The 24,584-nt window shown below is 47.6% G+C and overlaps 1 protein-coding gene across 1 annotated transcript; it reads right to left on the bottom strand.

The window, feature by feature from the left end:
* Positions 1–2,178: 2,178 nt before the first annotated feature.
* Positions 2,179–23,884, bottom strand: LOC112110603 (high mobility group protein HMGI-C-like). The gene is made up of 5 exons (XM_024205677.1): positions 23,792–23,884; positions 17,949–18,032; positions 16,182–16,229; positions 5,799–5,889; positions 2,179–2,264 (listed from the first exon to the last, which is right to left on the bottom strand). Exons 1-5 carry the CDS (start codon positions 23,882–23,884, stop codon positions 2,179–2,181), a joined length of 402 nt encoding a protein of 133 aa, XP_024061445.1.
* Positions 23,885–24,584: the final 700 nt, after the last annotated feature.

Below are 24,584 nucleotides of genomic sequence, written 5' to 3'. Positions count from 1 at the left end.
CCAAATAAATCTGTTAGTCTTTAAGGTGCCACCAGACTCCTTGTTGTTTTTGTAGATATAGACTAACACGGTTACCCCCTGATACTTGACATGTGATGTGGTGTTCCACTAGGAACTCTGTTAAGTCCATCTAACTCATTTCAAATAGACTACCATAAAGCAACCATTAGACAGAAACAACTATTACAGCAAGGGAGTTAACTACAGGATCAGGGTCTTAGGCCCAGTTCCAAAGGTATTTAGGTGCCAAACTTCCATTAACTTCTATTATGTTGGATTTGATTTGATCTCAGGACCTAGAGGTGAAAGGCCCCACATTCTGTTATTCATTCCTCCTAAAAAGCTACAGGGATTTTCCTATGTGAAATAATTACCTGCTAAAGGAACAGATCTTTGGTAAAAGATTAACATTTGAGCTCAATAAATCCAGTCATTTCACAGGTTTCTGCTGTTGCTTCCCTACATATATAGCCAATTATGTCCTATTAAATATTTTTTGAGTGTAAAAGCTGTCCAGTTTTATATCTTGTCCCATATAATTGAAATATCTACTCCGCCTATTTTATGAGGCAGGCATCTATTCCAATGGATGGAAAATATCAGTGGGTTTCCACTGGGTGGGACTGGATATTAAAAACACCCTGAACCCCAAGAATTAGATCAAATCTGGCACAGAAGCATGAGACCAACAGTCACTTGCAATAACCCAAAACTGATTAGCTATCATTATGTCCCAAGGCACTCCTGAAATGTGAGTGTATTAAGATATTTTCATATGCACAATTGCAACACCAGAGGATGCCACACGTTTAGTTTCTAAACAGGCAGACACAACAGTGGGTGACTGAATTTACAAGGTGGTTTTGGAGTTGGTAACACCAGTCATGAGGCTCAGTAAAGAAGCAACCCTTTTCTTGCAGACATGCCTGTTAAGAATCCAGGGGTCTTTACTCTGTGTTTATCTAGTACTCACTCAGGAAATATTCTCATTGACTTCACTGAGAGTTGTTCCTGGGTGTGGACTGGTTGTGGGGATATGGCCCCCCAAATAATCCCTGGACTGACACTAGCTAGGATAAAAAATAAGGTTCATCAACCCAAATGCTTCAGGGAGCAAGATTATCAACAGAGGAGGAAGACCTCCTCCCCCTCTCAGCAGTCCACCTTTTTCAAGTCTTACACTTTCCTCCAAGGTCTCTAGACTGCTGAAGCCAGGAGAATTGACTAGATGAAGCACTGGCCCATGGCAGTACGGCAATTCCCATTGTTTTTTCTATTTGGGGAGAGTGGGAGAAAGGATTCTTCACTGCCCGAGAAAATGAGCAGCAACCTAATCCAGGAACTGGTCCCCAAGGACTTTCTCGCTGCTCTCCTGAAAATAGAAGTGTATGCCCCATTCCTCCTGATGGTGTTACTAGGTGAGCTCAAAAAGTGGCAGTGTGATTAGGTCACCTGCACTGTGTCTGCAGGTATTAAGGCAGCTTCCCTTCCCTGTGGGACTATGGCCATTCCTGACAGCACAAGTTACAAGTTGTAAAGGCTTTTTAAGAGCTTAATGTAACCCTAATTCCTTGCAAAGGTCTAATACAAACCAGGTGAGGGAATCCCCTTCACAAGGAGGCTGCTGTTTTTCTGTGGCTCCGGAGCCACATGCAGCTCTTCAGAAGTTAATATGCGGCTCCTTGTATAGGCACCGACTCCAGGGCTAGAGCTACAGGCGCCAACTTTCCAATATGCCAGGGTGTGCTCACTGCTCAACCCCTGGCTCTGCCCCTCCCCTGAGCCTGCTATGCCTCGCTCCTCCCCCCCAGAGCCTCCTGCATGCCACGAAACAGCTGATTGGGAGGGAGGGGGAGGTGCTGATTGGTGGGGCTGCCAGTGGGCGGGAGGCGCTGGGAGTGGGGGGCAGGGAGCTGATGATGTATTACTGTGACTCTGGCAATTTCCATTGGTAAATTCTGGCTCCTTCTCAGGCTCAGGTTGACCACCCCTGCAATACAGCTTTCTGGCTGTCATGCCGGAGATTGCTGTCTGGGGTGAGCAGGAGGGCAGCAGGGGCTCTGGCTTTGCCAAAGTTATGGTGGGGGGAGAATTTTAAGTGTGAAATTAAGATTGGTTGGTTGGTTGGTTGGTTTTCCTAATCCTTGTGGCTTCAGTACGACATCAGCAGGCAGGGTGCTACTGTGGTGCAGCTGGGGTGGTGCTCAGAGATCTCCTGAGGCCTGTAGTCCTGCCCGTCCTATGAGAATCTTTTCCAGGAGCGCCTAAAGGGAGATAGCATGAGAAAGGGGGGGTTAGAGCTCTGGAGTCCCACACACCTCCCCGTTACAGCGACAGCACTAGGTTAAAGAATTCCGAGCACCATGTGTGATGGGGTGAACCCTGAGCATCATGCAGCCTTGAGGCGCTCCTTCCAAATCCCCAAGGCACAAAGACCTGAACTACAGTAGTTAGGTGGACCTGGGCAGCAATGCTCAGGGGTGGTTTCAGTGGCCTGTGCCAGGCTTTCACTGGAGGGACATCAGGAGAGACTGGAAGGACTGGGAGGGTGTAGGGGGAGTATGGAGTGGGAGTCGCACAGCTGTTTGAGGTTGCTGAGGAGGAGGGGAGGAAGGAAAGGGGGAGTCAGAAAGTGAATGGAGGATTGTGAGGCGGTGGGTTGAGGGGAACTCAAAAAGGGCTCGATCCCCAGATCAGTGAAGTCAATGGCAGCACGCTTAGTGACTGCAGTGGGTAGTGGATCAGAACCAGAGTCCACATAAACACCTGAACCTTGCAGTGATTACTTGAATGTGTGCTCAGAAAGGTCAGAGGTTATGGGCTGGATGCAGGAGTCCCTGGGTGAAGTTTTCCATCTGGTGTTATCTGGTCTGACCTCCTGCATGATTAGGGAGCTCCCCCGATCTGCACCTGGCTCCCTGCTTCAGGGAAAGCTGGGATGACTATTGGGCTTGGTCCTGGGAAAGGAGTGGCCCAACAGTTTGCCAGTGGGCTGAACTCTCATACCATCAGCCAGACTGAAGGGAGGAGGCGAACGGTGGGAGAAGGGCAAGGAGGAAACAAAATACAAATTTCCCTCCTGCTTCTGGCAGGTCCTGGCAGCACTGATTGCGGAGTTGGGGGTTTCTCTTGCTCCCCTGTGTTTCACTAGAAAGGATGATTTATTATTGAAATAAAAAAATAAAACAGGCCAAGGCTTCCTCTGTGGTTTTGGGGAAGTAGGTGATGTCAGGCTCATTAATCATGCATTGGCAGCAGCACTCTGTCATGAGGGGTGTGGCAGGAACACCCAGCCTGGGCAACTAGCGAAACTTCAGTGGTTGAGTTGCAGTTGGTGTCATCACAAGAAATAGGCAACTGAAAATTAATGAAATCTACGCAAAGCAAAATCTATGAGCTGTTAGGAAACCCCAGAATCAGCACCCTGGGAATATCACAGAAAGAAAGGATTCAGGCTGCACAGGCCCAGGAAACAAATAGCTATTTCTGGAACAGTTCTCCCAACTCTTCGCCATTGCCTCGTCCACAGCACTTTTGCAGGAGCCCCTCCTCTCTGATTCTCCCCCTCCACTTCCCTCTCCCTCCTCCAAGCTCTCATTAAGGAGACCAGCAAGGAGTCAGGCCAGACCACATCCATTTGGATATTTCCAGGTTTGTTTTTTGAATTTGTGTTTTAATACAGTGATCACGACGCAAGGGACCATCAGCCCCAGTTAGAGCTGTGCATAGGGCAGTTCCTAGAAGGTGCAAGCTTCCTGATACGTTCCTATCACAGCATCTCAGTCCCATCCTGCAAAAGCCCAATAAAGACAATAGACATCTAGGTGATTGTAATCTTTTCTGTGGCAAATCAGAGAGTGCAGAGCTGCGCTAGAGCTGTCACACTCTGTGTGGAGAGTGCAAATCCTGTCAGCAGCACAGCACCCAGTTTTTAAGTTAGTTGCAGGTGCGTGGAACTGGCTCACATTCAGAAACTAACGGTTTGGAAGCAGCTATTGCTGCATCACACTCCTGAATGAATCTGGAATCTATAAAGTCTCCAGCAAGGCAGAGCCGGTGACTCTTTTCCAATCACCAGCTTAAAGGTTCCACATACAAGACTGCATCCCAGATTCATTTTCAGGTTATTGTTTGAATTAAAATTGTTATGAATTACTCCCGAGAGGAGGAGTATTAGATTTCATACTATGTGTGCTTTTGTATTACCTTCCACACTTCACTCCAGGACACAGCAGCTTTCCTGTCTCCAGTGCTACAAATCTCTGCACCTCCAGGAAGTGAAATGCACACACTAGAAGAAAGCATCCCCATCTCTGTAGCAGAAAGTACAGAAGTAACTAGCTGGCTGTGTTACAGTACCACGTGCTACATTGCCATCTCACACTCACTGCAGCATCTGCTTATCCTAATGCATCTGTGCCTGCCTGTCTCTGTAACAGGAGGGAAATGTATTCCACATGCCACTGCCCTCAGTCCTGCTCAAACTGAAAGGAAGAGGAAAGTACCCACCTAGGCTGCGGTTTTGGGTGATGCTAACAGCTCTACGAAAAGCAGAAATAAGACAGAGAATTGGGCAGGAAGTGAGGTCATCACTTATAAGCCTGTGGCTGCACTGATGTCATCATGCAACTTAGTGGCAGGAAGTGATATGGGACCAGGAGTCAAAGAGGAAACCGAATCAAACAACTGAGGTTAACAAACTTGGCATTCATCATGTGGCATCTCCAGGGACTTTCTAAGAAACCAAGATTGGGTTTGGCTCCCCGACGTCAGTTAGCTTGCTTTGCACGCCAGGTTAAACGACACCAACGGTAAAGGGATGAGGGTGCAGCTGTGCTGACCGCATGTCAGTGTTAATGACAACTTCTACCTCTTGCTGGTTCCCTTTCCCTACCCACTCAAGGGAAAGCATTAAAGGACCAGCTTCCTGCAAACTTCATTCTGCACAAGTCTTTGTGAGAGAAATTGGCTCAAACTGCAAAGGTCAAATCTGGATTAAAACTTTTCCAAGGGTCTGGTGTATTCAGAACCAGGGTTTTAGCTGTTGCCCATCTCTAGTTTTTTATGACAATGGTATTACTTTTACCTAGCACCATTCATCCTGGAGAATCTCAAAGCACTTTACAATCAGATATACACACTAAATGCTGTTGTCATTTCATCCACCACTAAAATGTTAGCATCTCTGGTGAAATCCCAGCAACCGTTTAACAGCACACAATACTAATCTAGAGCTTAGGACTGGAAGAGGAGAGGAATAGCGAACTGGAGGCAGCATGGAATTATCCAGAATGGAATTTATCCATGACAATAACAACTTCCACACTCTCCTGAAAAGAGCAGAGGAGCCTTCACTCCTATTTTTAAGGCCAGAAGGGACTTCATCTAGACTGACTTCTTGCATAACACAGCCCAGAGAATTTTATCCAGTGATTCATGCATCAAGCCCATAATTTCTGATTGATCTTAAGTACATCCAAAGTGGCCAGAACCTCAGTCTCATAACTTGTTGGAAAACCAGAAGTACAATGCTTCCTCTCTCTGCCTGTAACAGCATCCTGGAATATTCAGTACTGATACAGAGGGAAGTGTCATATACTGGTTTGCTAAGCCTACATGATGCAGTGTTCCTTGGAGGTCTCGCATTCAAGTACTGACACACCCAACACTGCTTAGTTTCTAAGATCCAGCAGAGTCCCAGCATTTGGTGTTATAGATGCTGGGATATATGCATGGTTTACTGTTAGGATGGTTGTATATTTTAACCCTGTGATAATTCTGTTTATCTAATCCCAAACCTCCTGTGGCAGGCGGTGAAATAGAATTCAGGTCACTGCTCTCTTGGAGATATCCTTCCTGGGTTTCTTTCTCCTGGATCAGTAGCTGAGGCTGTAAAGAGAAAAAAACCCACCAACAAACAACACAGAAATCATGTCAGAGAAGATAAAATACAAATCAACCCAACCAAACGAATTAGATCCGAATAAAAAAATCTTTAATTAGTGCCTTTTAAATGATTAGCTGTGCAGGAGTGAGGACAGGCCCATCTTCTCAGCCTTTGCCCGTGTTGGCTGTACATGCGCATGTGCTCAATGTGTATTGTGTGTGGTGTCCGGATGTGTTCCTGTGGTGTATGCGTATGTGATGTGTGAGAGTGTGGAAATAGTTGTTGAAGGCGTTCAGTTATTATGATCTTTGTGAGGGAGGCAGCCCCGCAGCTTGTGCAATGTTGGCTTAATGGGCAACACTCTCCCCTATGATGCAGGTGCACAAGACAGCAACCTGCCAATTTAACCAGGAAATCCCATAGCCTGCCTATGGAATATCAGAAATAGAAATCGATTGCAGTCTATGAAACGAGAGGGTAGCCATTCAGCTCTACTCTCGTCTCATTTCTAGCCCATTTAACCCATTTGCAGATGGAAAATAAAGAGGATCTTATGTGCAGTAGTGTGCTGGATATACAGAAAGTTTGATACTCATGTCAATTTGCCATAGGTCCTGAAACTATCAAGATAAACCCATTGGTCTACTATCCTCAGTGTGATATAAAAGCATCAAGGAGGAATAAAGGAGGGCATCACAATGGGATACAAGCCATTTGTCAGATTTCACCATCGGTATGCATAGATTCCAAGTCCAGAAGGGACCATTGTGATCATCTAGTCCAGGGGTGGGCAAACTTTTTGGCTTGAGGGCCACATCTGGGTATGGACATTGTATGGCGGGCCATGAATGCTCACGAAATTGGGGGTTGGGATGTGGGAGGGGGTGAGGGCTCTGCCTGGGGGTGTAGGCTATGGGATGGGGCCAGAAATGAGGAGTTCAGGGTGCGGGAGAGGGCTCCGGGTTGGGGCGGGGGGTTGGGATGTGGGAGGGGGTGAGGGCTCTGGCTGGAGGTGCAGGCTCTAGGGTAGGGCCAACGATGAGGGTTTGGGATCCAGGAGGGGGCTGCAGGCTGGGGGTTGAGCAGAGGGGTTCAGAGTACGGGAGGGGGCTCCAGGATGAGGCAGAGGGTTGGAGTGTGGGAGGGGGTACGGGCTCTGGGCTGGGGGTGTGGGTTCCAGGGTGGGGCCAGAAATGAGGGGTCAGGGTGCAGAAGGGGGCTCTGGGCTGGGGCAGGGAGTTGGAGGTCAGGGGAGGGGGCTCTGGGCTGAGGCTGAGGAGTTCGGAGTGCAGGAGGGGGCTCCAGGATGGGGGAGGGGTTGGGGTCTGGGGTGGGGGGTGAGGGCTCCGGCTGGGAGTGCGGGCTCTGGGGTGGGGCTGGGGATGAGGGGTTTGGGGTGCAGGAGGGTGCTCCGGGCTGGGATCAAGGGGTTCGGAGGGTGAGAGGGGGATCAGGGCTGGGGCAGGGGGTTGGGGCATGGGAGAGGTCAGAGGTGCAGGCTCCGGGCGGCATTTACAGGACGCAGCGGTATGTCTCCCCTCTGGCTCCTATGCAGAGGCGTGGCCAGGCAGCTCTGCGCGCTGCCCGGTCTGTGGGTGCCACCCCCGCAGCTCCCATTGACAGGGAACCATGGCCTGGTGGCAGAGCTGGTGCTTGCGGTGGGGGCAGTGTCCCCTGGCTGCCCCTACGCGTAGGAGCCTGAGTGGGGACATGCTGGTGCTTCCGGGAGCTGCATGGAGCCACAGCACATGCAGAGTGGGGCAAGCCCCCAACCCCGCTCCCCGGCGGGAGCTCGAGAACTGGATTAAAAGGTCTGATGGGCTGGACGCAGCCTGCGGGCCGTACGTTGCCTACCCCTGATCTACTTTGACCTTCTGAACAACATAGGCCACAGAGCTCCCCCAAAATAATCCCTTTTGAACTAGAACATATCCTCTTTTTTTTTTTTAAAGGCATCCAATCTTGATTTAAAAATTGCCAGTGATGGAGAATCCATCATGACATTTGGCACATTGTTCCAATTACCCTCACTTAAAAATGTATACCTTATTTCTAGCTTCTATTTCCACCATTGGATTATGTTATACCTTTGCCTGCTAGATTATAGAGCCCATTATCAAATATTTGTTCCCCATGTAGGTACACATAGAGTGATCAAGTCACCCCGTAACATTCTCTTATGAATTGGTTGACTTGCACCTGTGCTCTAGTTTCCTCCCTTGCTGGTTCTTCTGTGCACCATGGTACTCTAACTACTAAGGATGCTTCATGGAAAGAGGGCTCCTAGATACTACTATGTCAGGGTCTTAGGTCCAAACATCAGGCTAACTCCAGCTCCTGGAGTCCTATTAGCGTTTTACAGGTGTATCTTAAACACCAAAAGGCATCGTGTTTTACCCATCTGGGCTGTAATTTAATCCGTTTTCATAAACTAAGGAAGATTTGGGCCAGAACAGTACGTGGAAAGGTGACCTCCAAGGAAGAAACAGGAGATGCAGGAAATAGTATTGGTGGCTCAGTAAGGATTTCTGTCAATACTAAGCCAGTGACCCCGTCTGGCACCAGGGAGAGCTGCGCTGCAGGATAAGATGTAAAATTGAGCTCCTGGCCAATTGTGGTCATTAAACATCCCATGGCATTTTTTTCAACAGCCGTGGTGTAAGCCACAAATTCCATCTTGGGAAATTATATTTTACCTGCCTGGATTGCCCTTGTAGTTTCATATGCATAAAATGTCTTTCATTTTCTCCTCTCCTAAAACTCTTGTGTAATGTTGCTGTGTTCTGTTAAATACCTGCTCTATTCCACCCAACCTCATCCTAGGCATTGAATGAGACAGGGGGCCTGTAGAAAAAAAGACTATGGGATCATATAATTAAAGACTGTATCATAATGCATCAGCACAAAGGAACGAAATTATAGTTGCACAGGCATCCTTAATGCTGGCATTCCTAATTTTTGAGTGTTTGACTTTGCAGCTTTAATGTTCTTATAACTAGAGCTGGTTAAAATCAGAATTTCTGTCCTGTGGAAATGGCGATACTGTGAAATTTGGTTTTGGCCTGAATTGGGATGGAAAAGTGAAATATCAATATTTTTCACAGAACAATAAGTGCAAAAAAACAAAAAAAGGTTGATTCAAAACCTTTCATTTCAACATTGCTGAATCAAACTCTTTCATTTTGGTTTGTTGAGCCCATTGAAATGTTTTGTTTGAGGCTGGTTCAACATTAATCTGTGCCTGCATAAGCCGCTATGGTGTCTCATAGAAGTTTCAATTCAAGGTCCCCCTATTCTCCCCTGTGGGCTGGTGCTCCCTGGTTGGACCACATCTTCATGATGCAGATACATGGTTATGTTAACTCCCATGATGCATCACATGATTTCAACCAGAGAGGAGACCATGGTGCATAATGGGAGATGCAGTCTAGTCAGGGAGTCTGGCCCATAGAGAAGAACACGGGCAGGAAGCACCTGAACTACCATCTCCCATGAGGCACTGCATTAGCTCAGGTGGACACAGACTAACGTCAAACTGCTCTGAAACAAAACTTTTTGATTCAATTTGATCTGAAAATGTTCTGATTTGGGTCAACCCAACCCAAAATGATCTACTTTGTTTAGATTTTTCTGATGGGAAATAAAAAAAAATTTCCTGTGGGAAAAATTTTAATGTTAAGAAAACTGCAATTTCCAATGAAAAAACATTGATGGAAAATTCCCAACCAGCTCTACTTTTTAATGTAGTTTTTTGGGATGTAATATATAAAAATGTGACAGGATGTTTTAGCTGTGAAAGGACAGTGTAAGGTTATGCCACATAGGACAATTCTTATTTTACTTGGTTTTGTGTTCAAGAACCCTCGATAATTGTATTTGGATACTCACTGCCTTTTCATGCCTTTTCTGTCTGTCTGAGGTAGTTAGTTATATGGTCCTCATTAACATAGTATCTTAGTGTCTCACAATCTTTAATATATTTATCCTCATAACACCCCTGGAAGGCAGGGCAGGGCTGTTATCCCCATTGTATAGATAGGGAAACTGAGGCACAGAGAGACAGACTGACTTACCCAAAGTCATACAGGAAGTTTGTGGCAGAGCAGAGAAATCAAGCCCCAGACTAGTACCCTAACTGCTGGACAATACTTCCTCTGCTGGAATAGCCTTTTCTGCCTAGCTCAATTATTTCATGTTTGGAGAATCTCTTAGTCGTTCTCTCTCAGTTCTTCCTACTCCTCCTCACCTCACTTCCTCTTTAGAGCCCCAGGGAGGTATCCACATGCCTTTAAACTCATGCTTGGCTGCTCCCCCCCTCCACACATTGCACTTCAAATGCCACCTGGGGTGATCCTGGTCTCTACCCATGTCAGGCACACTGAACAGTTGCGAAGTGGGCTGAAAGTCATGGCTGAGCCAGTCTCCTTCCTACATGTTAGTGTCAGTTTAACCACAGGGCAGACTGTGCCAGCAGGTGTTTGACAGCTGGTTAGTGCTCTGAATCTAGCACAATATTTCTCTCCCCCCCCCCCCCCCCCCCCGAGTCATGCTCTTTAGGGAGCCTCAGCTTTCTGTATATTTACTTGCTTAGATTTCTGCAGCTCTATAATAATAGTGCACCCAACCTAGGCTTTCCAACTGCTACTAAACTCATTGTTCAGATAAACAGAGGCATCACTGCCACGATGACAATGTTTCATGCACTCATCCCAACAGAGACCCCACCAGAGCTCCACTCACACAAGTATCCGGCCTCACCCATCTCTTTACTGGCCTGGGAGAAAAGATGGGTCTTGCGGTAATAACTAGAGATGAACAAACTCAGATTATTACAGACCATTGGGTAAATTTATCAGGAGTATAAACCAACCACCACTGCCAACTCTCATCGAGGATTGGCAGCTTCTTCCTTTGCATACACCTACTGTAGTTTGATGGTAACACAATTCACTGGCATAGGACACCTTTGTCTATCCCCCTTGACTGAGACGGGTGACTGAGACCCCTTTTGCCCCCTATACCTCTTAGAAGTTCAAGTTTGCTGCCTCCAAGGCCAGACTGCTTGGAACACCCATATGACAGCAGATCTCCTTAAAACTACAAGTGGTGAGAATAAAAACAGAGAAAATGGAATTTAAGCAAAAGAAGTGTTTTGCTTAACAACCCTCAATTTACACTTCTCATAAGCTGAACTAGCTGCTGCTTTCTCAGCTCAGTTACAGAGAAGAAAAGGCACTCCCATGTGTTTGAAGAGCAATTATCTTCTCTGGCCTCCCCTGTCATGCTGGACCCAGAAAGAGAATTTCCCACCACCCTGTTTATCAAGTACCCTGAGGTCATCTTCTCTCCTCCCCAACCCCAAACCATTTTTTTTCTGCCAACCTCCCCAGCCAGGTTAACCCTCAGGGGAATCTCTCTCTTCCCAAGCTTCAAGTTCAGCAGCTCACAGATCATTCTGAAATTCCTACCTGACCGTGTTTGTACAGCACCTAGCAAAAGGGGAACCAGGTCCATGACTAGCACTCTTAGGCACTACAGTGATCACCTCCCACCCGCCCCCCAGACCTTTCATCTGTCCCAGAAGGACTGTGGATGTACTCCTCAGCTAATCTGCTTGCCATGTACAGCGTTTTGGGATTCCGATCCATGAGTCACACTTTCAACTCCTGAGCGCACAGCATATAAAACTGTCCCATTCCCATCAGCCCAAAGGCCTCTTCTGTTGTGAAGTCTCCTCCAAGCTGAGTAGCAACTTCGGAATAACCCTTAATACACTGCTTCCAAGCTCCCTGAAATTTCTTTCTGTATGAGTCACAGGTCTCTTCAAATTTCTGCAGCAAAGTGATTTTAAACTCGTCATTCAAACACTCTTCACTGGCCATTGAGATCATGCTGTTAATATTAACCATTCGGTAAGGGAGCTAGAAGCTGCATCTTATCCACAGCAGCTACCCAGTTCCGTGTGCGCCTCCATTCACAAGCCTTTAGAAAACATAGATGGTACCACCTTCTTTATGTATAGGACACAGTTCAAGAGCTACATTGCCTGTGGAATTAGATGGGTGATTTCTATCTCCACTTACCCAATAGCTTAGCCTCTGGCTGTGCAACCACTCAGTGCCCACTTCATGATAAGTCTGTCTGTCATGCTCTCCCTTCTTATGTTGGCATTTTAATTCCTACTCAACACATTATCTTTCCTGCAGCTGCAGTCTCTTTGTCTCCAGCTGGTGTTTCTTCCACTCCCAGACCCATTTGCCCTGGGCACTCTGCCCAGGCGATGCTCCGCTGTTCTTCCTGTCACTGCAGACATTCCATTCATCCTCCAAGCTCCCCACTGAGGTCTCATCCTCCACCTTGGATTCTCCAGCTTCTCCTGGTCTGCTGTGGCCCTGGTCTCCCTCAACTTCCTCAGGCGCTGACCTGACTCCTGGCACTGGCTGTGCCTGGTTCCTCCCTTGCGAGGTTTCTCCATTCTCTGCAGTTCTTGAGCCCCCATTTGGCTGCATGTGACCATGCTGGTCATGATCCCATGAATACAGCACTTGTGTTTGTTGATTGTTGAAGTTGCTAAAGTAGTTTTCTTTCCCCACACAGCTCTATTGCTACTCCTCCTTTAACATCTCATAGCTCACCTCCTCCTTCTGCCTTTTCTTAATCTTAACCAAAAAGAAAATAAGTATAGAACAGATTTTCTCTTTTTCCTCCTCTATAATTCTTGTTTTTCCAACGGTTGCTTCTTATGAGTTTTCACCACAGCCAGACCCAATATGCTGCTAGCACTGCAAACCAAACACCACCACCAACTCCCATCTCCTAGGACGGTCCTTCAGCCACACCCCTTGTGTTTGCCTGCCATAGCCTGATGGCCACACAACTCACTGGGATAGGACACCTTTGTCCATGGCCCTTGACCAAGACTGGGAGGAGAGCATAAGCTCCAGAACTCCTTTCGCCTTCTGTACTCTCCTTAGAGATTGTTCCCTTCAGGGCCAGACTGCTTAAAAACCCCATGCAACAGTGGATTTCCTTAGAATTAGAGGCATTGAAAGTAAAAAGAGAGAAGATGGAATTAAAACAGAAGAGGTGTTTAGAGTATCGTCTCTGGATTTACACGTCTCACAAGCTGAAGTAGATGTGGCCTTTTCTCAGCTGGATGCCAGAGAAGAAAAGGCCATTTGATATGTAAATAGCATTTCTCTTCTCTGGCCTTCCCTGTGGGAGATTCAACCCTGAGCTGTGTCCAGAGGACATTCCCCCCTCATCAACTGTTTGTCAAGTGCTCGCTCCTCCTAGGAGTACTGTATTAGGGGATCTCACCTTGCAACCCCTCCAAGTCATGGCACTTCCCCCATGGGAATTCTCTCCCTCCAAGCCTCAAGTGCAGCCCTTCATTGGTTGCTCTGAGAGAAGCCAATGAACCTATCTGGCTGATAGGTTTATCCTGGGTCTATCCATTATTCTGGGGATAGGTATCAGAGCATGACTTCAGTCTGGCTTGGGTGGAGTTTTTTAATCCTATCCTCCCCTCCGTACGTATCTTCCTAGGTTATAAATATTGTGACAGACCCAGACCAATGGGGTACAGGAGTCTGGTAGAGGGCAAATATACTGGTCACTGGATGAGTAGTTTTCTGTTCCCTGAGTGACCAGAGCAGGGGCTGCACTAGAGTAATCAGAAACCTGCTAGAACCAGTTAAGGCAGGCAGGCTAATTAGGACACCTGGAGCCAATTAAGAAGAAGCTTCTAGAATCAATTAAGGCAGGCTAATCAGGGCACCTGGGTTTTAAAAAGGAGCTCACTTCAGTTTGTGGTTGGAGTGTGAGGAGCTGGGAGCAAGAGGTGCAAGGAGCTGAGAGTGAGAGGGTGTGCTGCTGGAGGACTGAGGAGCACAAGCGTTATCAGACACCAGGAGGAAGGTCCTGTAGTGAGAATAAGGAAGGTGTTTGGAGGAGGCCATGGGGAAGTAGCCCAGGTAGTTGTAGCTGTCATGCAGCTGTTACAGGAGGCACCATAGACAGCTGTTGTCCACAGGGCCCTGGGCTGGAACCCGGAGTAGAGGGCGGGCCCGGGTTCCCCCCAAACCTCCCAACTGACCTGGACTGTGGGTTCTTCCAGAGGGGAAGGTCTCTGGGCTGTTCCCCAACCCACATGGTGAATCTCTGCGGCAAGAAAATCCGCCAATAAGCGCAGGACCCACCAAGATAGAGGAGGAACTTTGTCACAATATAGATTATTGATGAATCAGATCATCTGTCACAGGAAGGATCTCAACTTGGACCAGTCTGGTCAAAGCCATCAGAAGGCTTGGGAGTGGGAAGCTTGCAGAACTGATTTAATGCAGCATTAGTTTCTGACACAAGTTCCCACTGATGCCTGTGGGTTCCCTGAGCCCCAACTCCCATCTCCCACAGCCTTCTTTCTTAAGGGAGGAATTCCATGGGCATCATCTTCTGAGTTCATAGATTTTAAGGCCGGAAGGATGCACTGTGATCATATAGTCCAGTGGTCTCCAAACTTTTTACGCCCAAGATCACGTTTTCAATTTAAGGGCAACCCAGGATCTACTCCGCCCCTTCCCTGAGGCCCCACCCCTTCTTCAAAGCCTCACCCCACTCACTCCATCCCCTTCCTCTCCATCACTTGATCTCCCCCACCCTCACTTTCACCGGGCTGGGGTAGGGATTTGGGGTTTGGGAGGGGGTGTACACTCTGGGCTGGGGCCTAGGGGTTTGCAGTGTGGGAGAGGGCTCTGGGCTGAACTTGGAGCAGGGGGTTGGGGTACAGGAGGGGATGAGAAGTGCAAGCTCTGGGAGGGAATTTGGGTGCAGGAGGGGGCTCTGGGCTGGAGCAGAGTGTTGAGGTGCAGGAGAGGGTACAGACTGCTGGCTCTGGGAGGGGGGGGTCAGGGCTGGGGCAGGGGGTTGGGATGTAGGAAGGGGTATGGGGTGCTGGATCTGGGAAGGGGGTCAGGGATGGGGCAGACAGAGTGTTTGGGTGCCGGATGGGGTTTGGGGTGCTGGCTCTGGGAGGGGGCTCAGGGTTGGGGTGCGGCCTCCTGCTGGGCAGCACTTACCTCTGGTGACTCCCGGTCAGTGGCGGGTGCAGCGAGGCTAAGGCAGGCTCCCTGCCTACCCCGGCCCCACACTGCTCCTGGAAGGGGCCAACACGCTGGTGGGGTGGGGTCGGGGAGCATGTGGCTCAGAACACTGTCCCTCTCTGCAAGAACCACCCCTGCAGCTCTCATTGGCCACAGCTCCCCGTTCATGGCCAATGGGAGCTGCAGGGCCGGTGCTTGCAGGCAGGAGCAGCATGCGGAGGGAGGCTTCTGCCTCACCACCCCCAGGGCCGTGGGGCGCGCTGGCTGCTTCTGGGAGCGGTGTGGGCCCAGGGCAGGCAGGGAGCCTGTCTTAGCGGCAGCCACACTGTGCTGCTCGAGATCGTGATTGACTGGGAGGTACTCTAGGATCGACCAGTCGATCACGATTGACCAGTTGGTGACCACTGATCTAGTCTGACCTCCTGCATAACAGGTTACAGAATTTCACTCTCAGATTCCGGTAACTAGCCCTTATCTTGTGGTTGAGCTAGATCATTCTCTTTAGAAAGACACCTAATCTTTACTTAAAGACTTAAAGTGACAGAGTATCCACCATATTCCTTGGTAAATTGTTCCAACAGCTAATTACCCTCTCTGTTAAAAAGACACACCTTTGGGCTAGAAATAAGGCATCTAACTTCATCTTCCAGCCCTTGGATCTCTTTGTCTTTGTCTGCTAGATTAATGAGCCCTCTGCTGTCAGAGTTCTAGGTTTCTCACTCCAGTGACCTTCTCTTTTCCTTGAATTCTAAAATTCCCCTTTTGAAATGAACCTGACATCTAGGAATCCCTCTTACTCCATCAGAATTCCCAAGGAAAGCACCGCTCTTGCTGAGAAGCTCAGGAATCTTTGCTTTTGAAGTGTTGGGAATAGGGAGTGGAAGAGAGTTGCTTCCTGAATTAAGTGTAACATATTGCCAGAGGTTCTTGGATAAGAGAGTTTTTGCAGAATGTTCAACCCTAGGGTGGGTGGGGAGGGAGGAAGGAGGAAGAATCTTGCTCTCCTATCTGGCCAGATCAGTGCTCAAGACCCAAAGAAGGTTGCATCCAGGCCTCCTAGGCTGAAAGAGCATTAGCACAGCTAATGATCTTGAGAAGAGGAGCAGACCAGAAAGATGGGGGATCCTCTGGGCTTTGAGAGAAGGAACTCAAGGAGAGGGAACAAAAGAGGATTTTGATGTCATTGTACTTACCCACTTTCGGGGTCTCCCTCTTGGTCTTTTCTCAGCTGAAGATTCTACCTTTAGTTAAAACAAAAGACATGATCTAGTCCTCTTTCATAACTTATTGCACTTGTGATCAACACACTAAAGCCATGTCCGCATTACAATGGCACAGCTACAACATTGTAGTGCCATGGTGTAGATGCTTCCTACAGCAATGGAAAGGGTTTTTCCATCACTGTAGGAACCCCACCTCCCCAAGTGATGGTAGTTGGGTCGACAGAAGCATTCTTCAATTGATCTAGCTGCATCTACACCATGCGTTAGATCAGCATGAGTACGGCACTTGGGGGTGTGTGTATTTTTCATAGTGACCGTGCTCAGATATGTGGATTTTTTTAACACCCCATAACACTGTAGCTATGTTGCCCTAACTTTTAAGTGTAGGCCAGGCCTAAACTTGGTTGGGGTGGCTTCATTTTAAGGTCTTCCTATGTGACTGTGGATTATGATTAAGAGTATAACAACTAGGAGGAGGCGGCGGGGTCTTAGGAGGGAGAGGAGTAGGGAAAGAGTGGAGAGGCAGAGGAAGAAGGAGGTTGCTGTCTAGGCATCAGAGAGGAGGAGGACAAGCAGATGTGGATTAGGAGCAGGCAAACTAGGATTAAGACTAGGACACCTAGAAGGAGGAGCTCTATGGGAAGGAGGACTTGGGAGATGACTAAACAGATGAAGCAGAAGACGGAGACAGCCTAGAGGAGGATATCAACCAGGCAGAATTGGAGGATGTCAGAGGAAGAGTAGGCAAATTAGGATGAAAACAAAAACAACTAGGAGGAGGAGGAACCAGGAGGTGGAGATTTAGGAGAAGTACTGGGCAGAGGAAGCAGAGGTAGTGGACTGAGGAAAGGAGGAACATGATTAGGAGGCAGAGAGTGCCAGATGGGGACTATGTGATGATGGTGGAGGAGAAGCACTAGGAGGAGGAAAGACACAGTGGAAGAGGAGGAGAAGGATGAGGTGGAGGACCAACCACTAGGAGGAGTAGGGTGAGGAGGAGGAGAACTATGACTAGGAGGACAATTAGGATGAGGAGGAACATGATGCTGAGGCTGACGATGACTAGGACGATGGGCAGGACAAAGAAGAGAAGGAGGCAGCCCTTTAGGTGCCAGTGTGAAAAGACTTAGGATGACTACAAAGAGGACTAGGCAGGGCTGATAATGAGGGAGAAGAATGAAGGCGACTAGGCAGCAGCAGATGATAGAGGACAATCAGTGGTGGCAGACAGAGGACAGAGGGTGATGATCAGGAGCGGCGCCAGGGTTTTTGCTGACCTAGGGTGGCAGCGCTCCTCCTCAGAGCATTCGGCGGCGGGGGTCCTTCCACTCTGTGTCTTCGGGGTGCTTCGGCGGCGGGTCCCGGAGCAAGTGAAGGACCTGCTGCCGAAGCGCCCCGAAGATGCGGAGCGGAAGGACCCCTGCCACCAAATTGCTGCCAAGGACGGCAAAATGCCGCCCCCCAAATCCTGCCGCCCTAAGCGACCACCTAGGGTCACCTAGTGGAAGCGCTGGCCCTGGTGATGATTTAATGGTAACAGTGGGAGAGGAGTGTAAAGTTTGTCAGAGCTTAAAGACTTAAACAAAAATTAAAAAGGAGACGACACAAACTGCCTGTCTTTTAATGAGAGACAGCCTCTCTCATGCTCCCCCAGCAAAAGCCTGGAGGAGAGGAGGGTTTGCTTGCCAGTGAGCTCGGCATCCTCCCATAAGCTGAGCATGTGCCATGGTCTCTTACCGTCTGCCCACCGCTGGCACTCAGTTTTTTGCTTCCTTTTGGCCTGCCTCGTGGTTTCTTTAGGGGCAAAGGTCCCAGAAGCTCCTGCTTGGACAAAAAGAGGGTAACTGTTACTCTGACATTCCGAACACCTAGCAATCAAATGATAACTTCCAAGTATGTAGCCCAGTGTATTTTTTGCTGTGGCCTGTGGACCAAGAGTGGCACACAACACACTTGCTAGTCACATGGCACTGGCTCTGCTCCTTGTTTCTGGTGGCTAAACTGCATTAGAAGACAGCTAATGTACATTTGCAGAACATACAATATCCAGAGAGGAAGGAGGGTCCAGTGATGAGGGTGTTAGCCTAGGACCTGACCACAGGGGTTCAATTCCCTGCTCTACCACTGGTCTTGGGCAAGACACAGTCTCTCTGTGCCCCAGTTCCCCATCCTACCTCACATGGTGGTTGTGAGGCGCTCCGATACTACAGCAATGGGAGTCAGAGACATTCCCAAGAGACATTCCCTCTACCCCAATATAACGCAACCCGCTATAACACAAATTCGGATATAATGCAGTAAAGCAGTGCTCCGGGGGGGCGGGGCTGTTCACTCCGGTGGATCAAAGCAAGTTCGATATAACGCGGTTTCACCTATAACGCAGTAAGATTTTTTTTTTTTTTTTTTTGGCTCCTGAGGACAGCATTATATCGGGGTAGAGGTGTACATACGTTCCTGTGCTAATAATTGCTAAAGGGATGTTATGCCCCTGGGAATAGGAGGTGTCCATTGTGGCCCCCCTGTGAAAACATGATAGAACTCCTGATGTAACCCCTAAAGGTTCCTAGGAAAGTATACAGATTATACCGGCTGCAAGGGATCGCACGTTCTAGAGCCAAAATGCAGCCGCTGCTGGGTATGGAACACAGCAGCACTACAGAACAGTGCAGGACAGCAAGCAAAGAACACCTGCTCCAATTTAATCCGCCGAGGGAGTTCAGGAAGTAATTACCTGAACTGGAATTTTGCCAACACACCAGGGTTAACACATCAACTCTTGCTGAAAGTACCAAAGGACCACAAGTGGTTAGGAAGCCCTTGATTTTATGTCACCTCTGAAAGACAGCACATCTAAGCAGCACAGTGCCACCTATTCAGTGCTGACTCAGAAAGAATCTTGCTTTCACTGGATCAGTACCCACAGGAGAATAAAGCTTTATAGAAGCATAGAAAAGGAAGAAGGAAGAAAAAGTATTTGGTGGCATAAAGCAAACCTATATGAATTGGCACATGCACATTGGCTCACATTCTGTGGGTTCCTTATTTAAACTCTGATGAAAAAAAGTAAAAACAAGCAGAGTTCTTTGTTTTAAGTTTGTAAATGAGGAGAGTGAGAGATGTGTTATGTTGAAAGCCCTGGAGGCAGAAGTCCTCTGTTTATCCATAGGACAGAAGCTGTACAAGCTCTCTCTCCCCCTCCCTACTAACATGCCTTGGTCCTGCCCTGAAAGGCTGACCTCTATGGAGAGGAAGCAATTCAGCTATGTGATGCATGATGATGTTATGGTCCACTAAGAAGTGGATTTAGGCATTAGACTCATTTCACACAAGCTACCAAACAGCCACTAGGTGCTACTGGCTTTCCATCACTCCTGACCTGATCTCAGTTGGAACCGCCATGACCAAGAAATGAAAGGATCTATACATATCTCATTCTGAGTCTTCTAGGAGCCACCCGTCTACAGAGATAGCTATAGGGAATTCACAATGTGTCAGCTCAGTCATCAATTTAAAACAATCCTTTTCAATAATTTCATTGTTTGTGTATGTGAAACTGAAGTCCTGCCCCTGTGGCCTGACTCACTAACATCTCTCTCCAGAATTCACCCTGTGTATGAAATTTACAAAAATATCAGATGTTTGCCTTTCTGACCTATTGTTGGATTCCTAGTCTTAAAAAAAAAAAGTCTCATTCATGCCTAAGTATAATATCAATTTGTATACAGGGCTCACAAATGAGGGATGATAAGTTTATCCAGCCACGATGAGGACTTTTTCTTTTAAAAGGGGAAGAAAGGGGAAAAAGGAAAATAAATACAAGAGCTATCAGGAAAGTGACCAATAGGAAAGTGACACAAATAAAGACAATGAAGATGATATCAGAAGGCACGTGTTGATTACAGTTCCATGTTCTCAGTTGTCAATGTTCTGGAACCTTACTCACTATCTGAACATGTTGAGGGTCCTATTCTTAACTTGTGCACTCAAAGTGACTTTCAAATTCATAATGGTGCTGCACCAGATTTTACCTTTGATTTGTTTGTTATACCTGAGACAATCCTATTTTTGGAGGGTTGCATGGATTAATATTTCTCTATATCTGCTTCATCAGGGTTATTCTGAGAGCACACTATGAGCTTAGCAGAGTATACAGCTGGTGAGGTGGGGGCACAGGCTGCATATATGTAGACTTGGTAGAATTCTTTTTGTGTATGTAATTTTGATGGATATATCAATATTTATTTTTAAGCATTTTCATAGTTGTGGGAAATAATGGGGGGTCCGACCATAATTATTTAATGACCGTCAATGTTGAGATTCAAAAAGTTAAAGCTTTATAACTATTCAAACACAAATTGCATGGCAAACTATACCAAGTAAATATCCTTAAGTCAAACACTAATAAGTTCTCGAGCAACATTTTTCTTACTTTGCCTATCTGTAAATTTCAATGATCATTGATGGAAATATTTTTTCATTGATTTGTGTGCGTAGGGTGAAATCAACATTTACTGACATTTACCAATAAAAATCTAATCCTTCCAAGCCTACATATAGGTGTGTGCATAGACAGAAGGTTGCCTTAGCATATGTGGGTGTCACAGACTCACAGGACTCATGCTGTCTCTCAGCTCCATACAGTTCCTGGGAGGAACCCCCTTCCGTGTGACAACCCTTCTCAGGGGTCCACTCTCTCTCTAGGGGCTTAAGCCGTAGGCCCCTCTGCCTCCTGGAACCGCACTTCTCTGAACCTTCAGCACGTCTGTCTCTCACTGTGTGCCCCCTCTGGGAGTCCACTCACTCTGGACCCCCAGGGCCTCCACCCCCAGAAGGAATGATGCAACCCTGATCTCTAGACTGGAGTGACTCTCAGCCAGCATAAAACAGAAGGGTTTATTGAGCATCTGAGCCCAGCACAGGAAACTCTCTGGGCCCTTGGGCCTAGCAACCGAGCACAATACATCTAGGTCTCTTCTGCATCCAGGTGGGCTCTGGCTGCTCTCTCTCCCCAGTCCAGAAGCCCCCTCCTTCCAGCCAGTCATCCTATATCATCTCCTGCAACAGCTCCTCCCCTGTCCTTTGTCTTTGGTCCCAGGTAAACATGTCGCCTGGGCCCTCTCTTTCCGTCCTTTGTTCCCACTGGCTGGACCTGGCTGGTCAGGTCACCGGGGTCCTCTCTCCTCAGCCCTTTGTCCTCCCACTGGCCAGAACTGGCTGACTGCCAAGCTGGGGTGGGCCTCCTGGTCACCAGGTCACCAGTTGCTAGGATCCCCCATATCTAGGCAATTGTCTGGGGTCCTGGCTGTTAGGTGAGGTTACACCTGGTCCTCTGTAACAACAAACTCCCTCTCCCATCACCTCGTTCAGCACACAGAGAAACTAAGACCCACACAGTATTCATGCAAAACACTAAAAAAATCCTCCACTTCATCACAGTGGGTATGTCCGTGTGTTGCTTTGCACCCGTTTCATTACATGGAGGTGCATATGCTGATGCATATATTTATTAATTTATCTGCACTCTATCTATATATTGGTGCATATATAAACACAAATACATGTATTTGGTTTTGTAGGCATATGAACGTGAGTACATTGTGTATTTATATAGGACAAAATTTTGTTCATTCCAGCTGTGATGCATGGAATGAGGAGTGAAAGAGCATATATCCTCTTCCTCCCATACCCAAGTCACCCACAAAAGCAAAACAGTAGTAGAGCTTGGGGAATAACTGATTTTTCAGTTCAGTGGATGAACCAAAAAAATCCACCCTGAAATTTGTTTTGGGTCAAATAAATATTGTGTTCCATCTGAAACGAAACACATCATTTCATTTTCAAGTGTTTTTCACCCTTGTGTGTGTTTTTCTTAGTAAAGATAGCTGAATTTTGAAACAAAGTGTCAAAATATTTTGTGTAAACTCTTTTTAAAAACAAAACATTTCAATTTGTCTGGAAGTTCCTTCCCTTTTTCTGCCGCCAAAACGATTCACCATATTCAACCTGATTTGCAAATAATTTCAGTCGACCCCAATTTGCATGGTTCAGCGAATAAACTATTCACCAAAAAAATTGCACCCAGCTCTATTCCCCAGCACTCTTGAGTGCTAGAATAGGGCAGTGATTAACTCTCCTGATGAGGTTCCATGGCCCAGGTGGGCGTGGGCTGCCAATTTAGAGACATGGATTCACCAAGGGCAAGTCGTGCCTGACTAACCTAATTGCCTTCTATGAGGAGATAACTGGCTCTGTGGATGAAGGGAAAGCAGTGGATGTGTTATTCCTTGACTTTAGCAAAGCTTTTGATATGGTCTCCCACAGTATTCTTGCCGCCAAGTTAAAGAAGTATGGGCTGGATGAATGGACTGTAAGGTGGATAGAAAGCTGGCTAGATCGTCGGGCTCAATGGGTAGTGATCAATGGCTCCATGTCTAGTTGGCAGCCGGTTTCAAGCGGAGTGCCCCAAGGGTCGGTCCTGGGGCCGGTTTTGTTTAATATCTTTATTAATGATCTGGAGGATGGTGTGGACTGCACTCTCAGCAAGTTTGCAGATGACACTAAACTGGGAGGCGTGGTAGATACGCTGGAGGGTAGGGATCAGATACAGAGGGACCTAGACAAATTGGAGGATTGGGCCAAAAGAAACCTGATGAGGTTCAGCAAGGATAAGTGCAGAGTCCTGCACTTAGGACGGAAGAATCCTATGCACTGCTACAGACTAGGGACCAAATGGCTAGGTAGCAGTTCTGCAGAAAAGGACCTAGGGGTCACAGTGGACGAGAAGCTGGATATGAGTCAACAGTGTGCTCTTGTTGCCAAGAAGGCTAATGGCATTTAGGGCTGTATAAGTAGGGGCATTGCCAGCAGATCGAGGGACGTGATCGTTCCCCTTTATGCAACATTGGTGAGGCCTCATCTGGAGTACTGTGTCCAGTTTTGGGCCCCACACTACAAGAAGGATGTGGAAATATTGGAAAGAGTCCAGCGGAGGGCAACAAAAATGATTAGGGGTCTGGAGCACATGACTTATGAGGAGAGGCTGAGGGAACTGGGATTGTTTAGTCTCCAGAAGAGAAGAATGAGGGGGGATTTGATAGCTGCTTTCAACTACCTGAAGGGGGGTTCCAAAGAGGTTGGAGCTCGACTGTTCTCAGTGGTGGCAGTTGACAGAACAAGGAGCAATGGTCTCAAGTTGCAGTGGGAGAGGTCTAGGTTGGATATTAGGAAACACTATTTCACTAGGAGGGTGGTGAAGCACTGGAATGCTTTACCTAGGGAGGTGGTGGAATCTCCTTCCTTGGAGGTTTTTAAGGCCCGGCTTGACAAAGCCCTGGCTGGGATGATTTAGTTGGGAATTGGTCCTGCTTTGAGCAGGGGGTTGGACTAGATGACCTCCTGAGGTCCCTTCCAACTCTGATATTCTATGATTCTATGATTCTATGGTTGAGACAACTAGGTACTTGCCATTGGTGGCAGATAACATGTAGTGTACCATGCTGTCCCTTTCTTGAGCAGCATGCTACTTATTAGTCTAACCACACAGCATTCTCCATTGTCTTCTTAAGGCCTTGGGCACTCACCTGTGGCTGCTTCTTTGGTCTTCCCCTCTTCCTCTTTGGTGGCTCAGGCAGAGGGGATGAGTCAGGGTCCATTTGCTTCTCATTGCTGCTCATGGTGCCCCTTGCCACGTCTTCCAGATGATGGCCTGACAGGCTATTTTTCCATGGGCAACTGATGCAATAGGAATGAAAATCGTACCTCCTTGCTCTCTTTCTCTTCTGTTGCAAGCAGACCCCGTCTCCACCTGCAGGGACTGAAGTGAAGATAGAGTCAGGCACAACAGCATGTCATCATGCTTGCTCATGAGGCGGTTCTGAGGACCCAGCTGCCTTCTAGAAGCACAAGAACATTTTGTGAGCAGTTATTTGTTCTCCCCACCCTCTAATCTGACATGAAAGCCTTGCGCTGCTATTTATTTTTAGGAGGTGAATGCGGTGCTGGTGTTAGCCCTTAAGACAGAAGTTCTCTAATTATTCATGCAATGGGTATCATATGGACAGCGACAGCAGAGGGGTAGACTCAGCCCAGGGACTGTAGAACATTTAGCTCCTTTGGATGACAGGTGCTGTATCAGCGTTACTGTTTCCAGTAGGATGGAGTAGCCTTTGAAGGACACAGCAAGGATGTACAACCCACGGCCAGGTTTCTCTCTGGTGGGTTTTCATTTCAACACCTTATTTTGTTTGGCTCCTGTATAACTACTTTAGACAAACTAACATCGAGGGAAAGATGTCAAAATAGCAGAACTGTTTAATGTCTACTCCATCCCTTCCCATCTGCTCCTTCTCTCCCCAAGTCCCATTGAGAGCCCTC

The sequence above is a fragment of the Terrapene carolina genome, unplaced genomic scaffold (genome assembly GCF_002925995.2).
Source record: "Terrapene carolina triunguis isolate 2854851 unplaced genomic scaffold, T_m_triunguis-2.0 Scaffold232, whole genome shotgun sequence".
NCBI classification, from domain to species: Eukaryota; Metazoa; Chordata; order Testudines; family Emydidae; genus Terrapene; species Terrapene triunguis.
The sequence above is the reverse complement of the archived record's forward strand: the minus strand, read 5'-3'. Positions and strand labels throughout refer to the sequence as shown.

Excerpts from the sequence above, each read along its gene's own strand:
- LOC112110603 (XM_024205677.1), bottom strand. The coding sequence starts at position 23,884 with ATGAGCAGCAATGAGAAGCAAATGGACCCTGACTCATCCCCTCTGCCT. Across the intron at positions 5,890-16,181 it reads GAGGGAGACCCCGAAAGTGG|CCTCAGCTACTGATCCAGGA; the intron begins GTAAGTACAATG and ends TTCTCTTTACAG. Across the intron at positions 2,265-5,798 it reads TTCACCGCCTGCCACAGGAG|GCGCTCCTGGAAAAGATTCT; the intron begins GTTTGGGATTAG and ends ATCTCCCTTTAG.